At 42.1% G+C, this 10,943-nt stretch overlaps 1 protein-coding gene across 3 annotated transcripts in view; it reads left to right on the top strand.

The window, feature by feature from the left end:
- The first annotated feature begins 3,582 nt into the window (after positions 1-3,582).
- LRIG2 (leucine rich repeats and immunoglobulin like domains 2) overlaps positions 3,583-10,943 on the top strand; it is a 64,616-nt gene continuing 57,255 nt past the window's right edge. Inside the window, exon 1 of one of the 3 annotated variants that reach the window (XM_032881408.1) lies at positions 3,583-4,011. In XM_032881408.1, the coding sequence (XP_032737299.1) occupies positions 3,773-4,011 (239 nt within the window). In that variant the 5' untranslated portion in view covers positions 3,583-3,772. Of the gene's footprint in view, positions 4,012-4,172; positions 4,381-10,943 lie in introns of those variants that run through there. The other 2 variants (XM_032881409.1, XM_032881410.1) reach the window with 2 other exon arrangements.

Here is a 10,943-nt window from a genome sequence, read left to right as displayed (position 1 = left end):
TTTAGCTCCATCCATGTTGTTGCAAATGGCAAGATTTTATTGTTTTTTAGGGATAAATAATATTCCATTAAATAAATACACACACACACACACACACACACCCTGGTATCTTCCTTATCCATTCATCTCTGGGTTGACACTTGGGCTGCTTCCATAATCTGGCTATTGTAAATAGCAAGAAATAGTGAAGTTAACAATCATTTATTCAGTCACAAACATTCATTTACTATGTCTTAGATTTACTATCTATTTACTATCTATTACTATTATATTTACTATCTGTCTATTCATCTACTATCTCTCAGACACTGCACTTAGCACTGGGGATATAAAATGAGAATGGAGATATCTTACTTAGTGGGAGGGCAGCTGGAAAAAGTTATTTCAACACAATGGGATGGAGTTGACAACTATAGTAGAAAAATGGAAGTGGAAACCACAAAATGCCTGGAAGAGTCAGAGAAACCTTTAAAGAGGAAGAACCTAGAAGAAGAGTAAGAAATGTCTGGCCAGAGAAGGTGGGGAGGAGCAACCTATAGAAGAAATAACATGTACAAATAAGTATAGACATGCATGGACAAATTTATGAAAGGCAAATAATTTCCTGTGGCTGGAATATGGAGAAAATGGTGAGAAGATAATGGGAAATGTGGGAGGTAGTTGGGTTGGGCCCTAACTGTGGAATCTTCAAAGGTAGAACAGGGAATTTGGAATTTGATATTACAGGCAATAGGGAAGTTATTAATAAAAAAATCTTTCATAATGAATACGGATTACCAAAATAATCCGTATTCATTATGAAATGTTGGGGAATACACCAAAACCAGAATAAAAGCCACTGGGAACACCACACAATGTGGGACTTGAACTTGAAGCCTCAAGCTCAAGAATCACATGCTCTACGACTGAGCCAGCCAGGCACCTCTCAAATACTTTCACGCAGGGAGAAGCTAACAACATATTTATAACAGTATGCTTTGGAAAAATATTCTGGCAGAGAGGAGAGATAGAGGACAGGAGATGGGCTGAGAAGTGGGGAAAGATTTCAGGCATTCCTTAGGGGAAATCTCTAGAGCCCAGTGACTGATTAGATTTGGGAGGAAAGAAAAGGGGGAAGTGTGAGTGACCTTCGGATATCTAGTTTAGGAGACTAGAATTGGCCGTATCAGTCAGCTATGCCTTAGCAAAGATCAAAGTCCTGAGATAATGGAAGATGGAGCAGCTAAATTTTAAGGAGATGGTGTTAATATAAAGGTCTGGTGTTTATAGAAGGGTCTGCAATAAGGAATCAAAAGTGAGCAGTTTTCTTTAGGAGTCTGTAGTTGGGGTAGTCTCAGCTTATGGGTTACATTGAACTCTAGAAACTCAGCCCATGTACTTGGCACTCAAGGCTTAATAAGACAAGTTTAGGACAATGAATGTAAAAACTCTCTATTCCATTTTTAATGAGAAATTGATCAGTAAACTTGTTAATAACATGTATTAGCTAGTTGGACATATGAGGTTATTCTATGATTCTTTTTATTGCTATGAAATAAAAGTTTCATACTGAAAGTTTAAAAGAAAACATTTTAGGTAGTTTTATCAAATAGAGAGTAAAATATCATCATCTTTTCATTCATCAAACATTTATTATCTGTTATATGCCAGGTACTGTGCTAGCCTGTACGGGGAATACAGAGATAGATAAGATGGATATAAGTGCTATCAAAATGGTAAAAAAACAATGTGCAGAAGGAATTAAGAACTGGGAGGGGCTCCTAGCTGGTGTGACGTGCACAACTTATTGGGGAGGACACAGGATAGACAGCATGAATTTCTATTGTGCTCATAGGGAAGCTCTGAAACCATCATTCAGAGAGGTACTAAGATCCTCCTGCCTATGCCCAGTTTCTTAGTGGAGGATTAAGCATGCTTAATAGCCAGGGAAGGAGGTTAAGAGTAAGTTTCACCCTGCTGTCTTGGCTTTTAAAGTTTGGTTAAGATTGCCACATTGGATAGGTCTTTGGATATCCAAGCAATATTTCAATCCAAGCAATATTTCAATCTTAAAAATGGAAAAAGGGTTTTAAAAGTGTAATTGTGACTCCCAGTCTGTCATGGAATGATTACTTTCTAGAACTTTCTAGGACAGCCATATGACCTAGGCATTATCATTTTTTTTAACCTGCTCAGTCTTTCTATTTGCCAGAGTCAGAAAACTCATAGTGATGCAGGTCTGCCTCTGCTCCAGGTAATTTGTTGAAACGGAAACAGCAGGTCCAAAATGGAGTCACCTGTGCTAAGCCCCACAACAGCAAACCAAGATTAAATACCTAACCTAAATGCAGTTTCCGAAACTCCCAGGACTGTGACATTTAATCATTTCAGTCTGGAATGACCTGGTCTGCACTGGTAAGGTAATGTGCCTGATAGACGCCCGCCCCTCTTTCCACCAAAGGAGGTGACTTTTTCCTAGAAACTTCGTTTTCCCGCCCACTTCTGCCTACAAAAGCCTTCCATTTTGTGCAGCTCCTCAGAGCTCCTTTTTACTTGCTGGATGGGATGTGGCTTGGTTCCTGAATGTCATGTAAAGCCAACTAGATCTTCAAATTTACTCAGCTGAATTGGTTTCTAACACTTTAACCTCTCTGGGCTTGTTTTCTCATCACCAACAATCGTCCTGTCAGTTTCACAGTCACTGAGAGATCAAACGAGGTAACAGATGCAAATGCTCTTTGAAAAGCATAAAAGCAGTACGTATAAGTGAGCTACCACTCTTATTCTCAAAGTCTTATTAATTAACTTGGATATAAGAAATGGCTGAGTGAGCATAAGGAGGCCAGACTTTCCTCTTCCTAGTAGGTTTTTCATAGCCTCTGCTTCAGGATAAATAAAAAATTTTGTTACCCCCGGCCTTCATTATAGGTCCCACTTGCTTTTCTGAGTGTGAGCAAAAGGACAGCTTCCCTGAAACAGAAGAAAGCAAGGTATTTTCTTTAGAGACTTGCCTTGGAGTCCCATCCACATTTATTAAGCTCCAAGCTCGCATAGAAGCAGGAGGTACACAGTTGAGCGGAGCTGATCCACCGACAGCCGTCCATCAACTGATAGTGGTAACATGCTTCCTGTTAAGACAGTGGGAGTTGCCGCCCACCTGCAGGACTGCACCAGCCGCAGACAAGCAGGAGGGGGCAGAGGCGGCCCCAGCTGGGCCCTGGGGCCCCACACCAGGTAACATATCTTCAGAGTCCTCTACTGGGAAGGTAGCCCTTCTATCATTCCCCTTCCTGGGAGCCCAGAAGAAAGATCTTTCTCTACTATTATAGGAAATAGCCCCCAAATCCAGACTTCGGATTAGGAGATTTAGCCTCTATTCCTTTTAAGAAGCTACTGCGCCCTCCAGCGGAGAATTGGCGGCGGAACCACAAACGGGCGCCTCAACGTGCCGGACACCTTAAAATCCTCCTTAGGAAACTCCCAATCACTGGCCCCGCCTCCTCACGGAGTCCCGCCCCCGGCGCGACCTCGTTCTGTGGCACCGATTGGTTGGCTCTTGTGCGTGAAGACGTTGCGTCGCGGGGCGGGGCGGAGGAGCGTTGTCCGTAGGGCCTCAGCCGTGTGTCCTCGGCCGCCACCCCCGCTGCTGTGCGTATCCGCCCCTCTCCTCCTTTTCGAGGGTACTGGCGACAGCCGGGCCCTGGGGTGGTAGCGCAGCCACCAAACGTCTCCGCCGAATTGTCTTTGCTAGTTGGCGGCTCTTCTCGGCTGGGTCCAGATCGGGGGTTGGAAAATGGCGCCGGCGCCCCAAGGCGTCCGGGAGGAGCCGCGGCTGGATTGTCGGTCCAGAGCACTTTCCCGGCTTCTTTTCCTCGCCCAGGCTGCTCTCCTCTTGCTGCCGGCTGCTCGGGCGGGCCTGTGCCCCGCGCCCTGCTCCTGCCGCATCCCTCTGCTGGACTGCAGTCGCAGGAAACTACCAGCGCCGAGCTGGAGGGCGCTGTCGAGCCCGCTGCCCCCCGACGCTGCCAGCTTGTAAGTAGAGTTGCCGGGTGGGGGTCCAAAAGAAAGGGAGCTCCCGCTCCCAGGGCACGCTTGGTCGGAGGTCGCGGTCGGGAGCACAAGTTCTGAAGGGATATGCCGTTACAATGTTGTGAACTTTTTTGGGGGTGGGGTGGGAGCCTAAACAACCTGGAGTTAAGGTTCTGGAGGCTCGAATGACAACCAGGGTTAAGGTTCTTCAGGCTGGGGAGTTTGTGATTCCGGGGCCAGGGAGGAGTTGGGACGGGGATCTTGTTAACGCCTCACTGGACCTGGGCACCGTCCTTGACTCTGGATGGCTGGAGATCCTCGCCCACTTTGGGCTGCCTCATCCAGATCTAACTCAACCTGAATGCTCCGCAGGTACGTGATTTTATAACCAGGGTCGCCAGTGATACATAAGAACGGTCCTTTTGTCTCTAGTTCGCGTTTTGGCACATTGGGTGCTGTCGTTTTGATACTTGAACTACAGGGTTGAAACAGCATGTGTTAGGAGATCTAGTACTAATCCGATGAATTACCTTTATAAGTGGCATTTAAAAAAAAATCTAACTCAGGATTCACTGTAAAGAAAGGAGGGAGTATTCTTTTCCAGATCATGTGTTGCTTTAATTGTTTTCGGTGCATTTCCTTGTGTGAAGAACCTAAAAATCAGTTCTCTTTGTTTATGTGTGAGGAGCAAGTACAGTGATTGGAGGAATTCTTCTGGAGACTCTACTGCTGAATGCTCATCTTGACAGGCCTGTGTTAGTGTCACCTGGAGAGATCCTTAGTCTGAGTCAGCCTGGTGGCAGTAGGAGCAACAGTAGGCGTTAAATGCTGCAATTATGGGGTTTCTTAATCACTAACAGTTATTCCTCTGTTGCTAACTGAGCATCGCATTTATTAATTGACAGACTTCTAATAGAGTCTTCTCTAAGAAGAGTGTCACAAAAAAGAATAGTTTGAGGTGCCATTAAAGTATGAGAGGCTGCTTGGATTTTCCTTGCGAGTAAATTACAAGTAGAAATTCTCTCAGCTGCAGAGGTTAAGGTATTTAAACGTTTACAAATAGGTTAAGATAGATGGGAAAGAAAGCAACTTCAGAAATTCTTTGAGAAAATTAAGGTAACTTAAATAACCAAATGTCATAGCATTGATTGGCATAAAAATGTTTTCTGTTGTATTATGGTAGTGACACCTGTAGCTAACTCTGGTTCTGCTGACCCAGATTAAATATAAAAATTGGTATCAGTGATCAGCGTAGTCTGTATTGAACCTAGCACAAAATCTTTGTAATGCAGCAAGTGCCTTTTTCTAAGAAATTCTTGGAACAGCTTCCTGATTATGATCGAATGAATCTGATGCAGGTTTAAAACCAACACTTTATTTAGCTGTGTTCAAGGTAAATATGGGTTACTTTTTAAGATCCTCCATTGGTAAGTTAACAGTAATTAGGAATAGTTTTATGTAAGACACAATTATTTTGTGTCTGCGTTTGATTTAGTCTAGACAGATTTCCTAAAGCCTAATGACATCCCCAAATTCTAAATGTCCTATAATGAAATTGACATTTTCAGTTGAAGTAAAATGCCTTGGAGAGTAATTCTGTTGTAGAAATGTAATTGGATGGAAGTCTTACATTAGCAGAAGTTGTTTTAGAATAATAAAACATTGCACTTTTATAAACTGAGAAATGTAACATTCTTCAGTCATTGCCTTCAGCTATAAAACCACCAGGTACACATGGGTTTTTAAATGTAATTTTGAATGTTTATAGTAGTTGTCATGCTCTAAATACATTAGTGATTCAAACTCAAATGCTGAACCTTGTGGCCATCATCAAAAAGATGATAGATGAAATCCGTTAATCTTGGTTTTTGAAATATGTATGTATGTATATTTGTACTGAGTTCCTGGCACAGAACTCCTGAAACCTTTGTAATTTCCTAAATGATAAGAGCACTAGGAGCATTTTGTGTTCTAACGTTCAGTCTTTGACAGATTCCTGACACAGAAGCTCCTAAATCCCTTGGTATTTCCTGGGTGATGGGAGTGTGTTTTGATCTAAAGAGGAGACTCTTGATAGGCTCTTGAAGAGCTTCAGGATGGGAGTCCCTCACCAGAAAGACCAAGCCATTATTAGAAGCTTGGAACTCTCAGCCCTATCCCTATTCTCCTGGAAGGGGAGGGACTAGAGATTGAGTTAATAATTGATCATGCCTATATGATTACCTTCCAAAAAATCCCAAAAGTATGGACTTGAAGAGCTTCTAGGGTGAACATACCTTCACCCTGAGAGTGGCACACCTCAACTTTACTGGGACAGAAACTCTAGCACCAGACCTTTCCAGATCTTACCAGATCTTACCATGTGTATCTCTTAGCCTGGTTGCTTATCTCTGTTCTCTACCATATCCTTATGTAATAAGCCAGTAAACATAAGTAAGTGTTTCGCTGAGTTCTGTGAGCTGTTCTAGCAAGTGATTGAATCCAGTGAGGGGTTCCTGGGGACCTCCAGTTTTTAGCCAAGTCAGACAGAAGCTGTAGGTAATATGGGGACCCACCACTTGTGATTAGTGTCTGAAGTGGGGGGCAGACTTATGAGGCTGAGATCTTCTGTTATGAGGTCTGCTGTAACTCCAGTAGTGTTAGAATTGAATGGAATTGTAGCTGGTGTTGGAGAATTGGTTGGTGTGGGAGGAAAACCCTCACGTGTCTGATATCAGCAGTATTATGCGTAGAGTAAAAGGGAGTAACAGGTGACAAAGACTCTTTGCTTGGGCAGACTTTAGTTAGACTTCTGAACTTTTCTGGGCCATATGTATACATCTTTGTAAAATTTAGTTATAGCAAGAAGCTTGCTAAGTCAGTTTAGCAAGAAGTGCCCCCGCTCAGTATCTGATTGGGTTCCTCCTCCTAGAACATCCAGAAAGTGATGTCTTACTGCTCTTGCTTGTTTTTAGCAAGAATCCTTTAGGCTGTTTAGTCGGTGCTTACCCCCTGCCCCCCGAGTTTCCTCTCAATAATTTTCTATTCATTGACCTCACTTCTGCTTTGCTATAAAGTCCGTCTTGCCCATGAATTATTCGGAATTGAGCCCCATCTCTTTCCTCCACTACAAAATTTCATCGCTTCACCACCTCCCAAAGTCTTCCTTACCATGCTTTAAGAAGTATAATTTTTTTCCTTTTACCAGTTATGATCCCTCAACTTGGATAGGATCAGATTCATCATTGGACCCCCGGACCTCTCACCCAGGACCCTAAGTGCATACCTTTGAAGTCTTTATCTTCACTCCTGACTGATTGATCGGGGATCCATTGGTGAGTCCGACTCCTGAACCATTGCTCCGGACAAACGTCCGTGGAAGCTGGTAAGGACAGATTTTGATTCTTAAGAGTCTGAGTATACTCCAGAAGATGAGATAGAGTCTCAGATAAACACAGGTTGGGTTGGAGTCCCATGTTTTTCTGTAAGAAGCTCAGTCAGAGTGCCAGGCAAACAGCTGTTTGTAAGAAGCTGGGTTAGAGTCCTAGGCTTCTTTCTTTGAAAGCTACTTACCAGACTGGAAATCTCTCCTTCTTGACTCTTTTTTTTTTTTTGAGTGGGAATTATTTTCTGACTCTCTGGATTGGAAATCTGTTTTTATTTTTCCCCCTGTCTCCTTGTACTTGAAGTTTAGCTTCCTGGCTCTCTGTAATACCTCTTAGTTTTCTGTGTTGGATCCTGCTTTTTCCATGGGAAGTTTTCAGTTGACTCAAAATACCCATCTTGAACCCCTGCTAACTATGTTTGCTGCTAGCTGTGTCTACGTCCATTCATGTTGGCATGCTTTTGCTGAGAATAATGGAGAGTTTCATTGGCTTCTTTGAGAAACTTGAGATCTCCCCAATCTGGCTCCTTGAAGAGCTCTCCCTTCCCATTGCTGCTTTTCCTCCTCCTTCCTCTTACAGCCTTAAAACTTCCAGTTCCATTGAATCTTTTCTTATGTCCCTCTCCAAATTCTTTTCTTCTCTCTACCTCTGCCAGGCCTTTTTCACCACAGTCTTTATAGTCACTTGAATTTTGGGCCCCCTGCCCTCCATCAGGGGCTGTTAGGGGACTTAGGGACCCCCATAAGCAACTACTTGACCTGAAAAGGAGAAGGCTAATTGGAAACAGACTGGATGTTTTGGCCAGTCGGATGGGCTTTGGAGATACCCAGGTAGTTGGCTAGATGTCTCCTTGGTCACTCACTTAAAATTTGGTCCACAACCTCCATAAAATGACATTATCAGGGCGAGGGAAAGTCTTGAAGACGGTCTTTATATAATTGGTAAACAAATACATTAGCTTGGCCCGACATTTCCTAGAAACACAATAAAAAAAAAAAAAAGATCTTTATTTATTTATTTATTTGAGAGAGAGCATGCACATGTGTGTGCATGTGCCTACAAGCAGGGAACGAAGAGTCAGAGGAAGAGGGAGAAGCAGACTCCCTGCTGAGCAGGGAGCCCGACTTAGGGTTGGATCCCAGGACCCCAGGATCATGACCTGAGGTAAAGGCAGATGCTTAACATACTGAGCCACCCAGGCACCCCTAGAAACAGTTTGTATAAAAATAAAAAATGGAGAAAAGACAAGAACGAATTATTTTGTATAAACCAGTGAATTTGTATTACTATGTTTTACTGACTTAAGACTGAAATTTTAGAATGAAAACAGTAGCTCTCTTTCTGTGTGTGTGTGTGTGTTGTAAAGGTGTGATATTTTTCTACCTCTGGATAATATTATCAAATTAATTTATGAAATCCCTTAAAGGAATTTAATTCAAGCTGCCTTAGAGGTAAGTGAGCACTTACATAAATTAAATATTCCTGAAACTCTCAGAAATAAAGAAACTAACCCAGTGTTTTGTATTGCCTCCCACCCCCCTTTTTTTAAAGATTTCATTTGTTTGAGAGGGAGTGAGGCTTGTACATGAGCTGGTAGGAGGGAGAGGGAGAAGCAGACTCCCTGCTGATCAGGGAGCCCGTTGTAGGGCTCTGTCTCAGGACCCCAAGATCATGACCTGAGCTGAAGAAGATAACTGACTGAGCCACCCAGGCACTCCAAAACTAATCCAGTATTTTAAGTTTACATTTGTAAATAAAGCTATTTTGAAAATTGATGGTAAAATAGAAACAAGTATGTCTTTAAAGTCAGCATTAAATATAATGCGAAAATATTTTTCTTCTACCTAAGCTTACTAGTCAAGCTTATATAATCTCTGCTAGACTTTAAGATTATAAAACTATAAATCCAAATTAAGACTAAAACATAAAATAAAAATGAATTGCTTGATGTATGTGAAGCACTATAGTTAAAAAAAAAAAAAGACAGTGGGGAGACCATGTATTTAATCTTCTTGGGTTTTTACTTTTGAGATGCTTATCATATATAAAATATATATGATATATATAAAAATATATAAAATATATACTTATATATATTATATGTTAATATTTCTATATAATATATAATTTATATTTATACTATATTTATATTTATATATTAGTTATATACATAAAAATATATAACTAAAAATAGTTAATGGGAGTGGGGCATCTGGGTGGCTCAGTCAGTTGGGTATCTGCCTTCGGCTCAGGTCATGATCTTGGAGTCCTGGATTTAGGCCCCACGTCAGGCTCTCTGCTTGGTGGGGAGTCCGCTTCTCCCTCTGCCTCTCCCCCTGCTCTTGTGCTCTCTCTCTCTCTCTCAAAAAAATAAAATTTAAGAAATAGTTAATAGGGTGGGTGCCTGGGAGGCTCAGTTGGTTAAGCCTTTGGCTCAGGTCATGATCCCAGTGTCCTGGGATAGAGTCCCACATCACCCTGCTTCTCCCTCTCCCACTCCCCCTGCTTGTGCTGTCGCTCTCTGTCAAATAAATAAATAAAATCGAAATAAATAAATAAATAAATAGTTAATGGGGAAATAACTTGAGATGATGGCTGGCTTAGTTTGGTGTTAATATCTGCCTAAAATAAAAAGGTAGACCATTTTTTAAAAGTTTTTCTATCTTTTTTTTTTTTTTTTTTAAGAGAGAGCGAGCACAAGAGTGTGTGCATGTATATGTGTGGACAGGGGCAAAGAGAAAGGGAGAGAAAGAATCTTATGTAGACTCCACGCCAGTGCAGAGCCTGTTGTGAGGCTTGATCTCATGGCCTTGAGATCGTGACCTGAGCTGAAATCACAAGTCAGATGCCTAACCAAGTGAGCCACCCAGGCACCCCAAATGTAGGTCATTTCTAAGCAGGGTAAACTGCTGAAACATTCGCTACTGAATCTCAGTTTGGGTTTATGTATTTTCGGTGTCTTGTTTTTATGTGGTGTAGAAAATCTAAAGATACTTGAATCTCTTAGTAAACATGTCATTTACTACATTGAAAAATCATTTTGTGAGGAATTAGATGTCTCTAGAAATTGTGAAATTGCATATTCATAAGTTTACTAATCTACAGAATGCTGATATAGGACAGAAGGCAATTGTCTATGTCATAGTATTCTCTGTAAAAGAAAGTTTATTAATGCTTTTAAAAATTGTAGGGGCACCTGGGTGGCTCATTTGTTAAGCGTCTGCCTTCGGCTCAGGTCATGATCCCAAGGTCCTGGGATCGAGTCCCATGTAGGGCTCCCTGCTTTGCAGGAAGCCTGCTCCTCCCTCTCCCACTTCCCCTGCTTGTGTTTCCTCTCTGACTCTTTCTCTCTCTGTCAAATAAATAAAATCTTAAAAAAAAATTGTAATCAGTATATGTAGGTAGAACTATTAGAAACCGTAAAAATAATAAGAAACAATTTGGGGCACCTGGGTGGCTCAGTGGGTTAAGCCTCTGCCTCCAGCTCAGGTCATGATCTCAGGTCCTGGGATTGAGCCGCACATCGGGCTCTCTGCTCAGCGAGAGCCTGCTTCCCCCTCTCTCTCTGCC

Source organism: Lontra canadensis, unplaced genomic scaffold (genome assembly GCF_010015895.1).
Source record: "Lontra canadensis isolate GAN:19392208 unplaced genomic scaffold, GSC_riverotter_1.0 scaffold75, whole genome shotgun sequence".
NCBI classification, from domain to species: Eukaryota; Metazoa; Chordata; class Mammalia; order Carnivora; family Mustelidae; genus Lontra; species Lontra canadensis.
The sequence above is the reverse complement of the archived record's forward strand: the minus strand, read 5'-3'. Positions and strand labels throughout refer to the sequence as shown.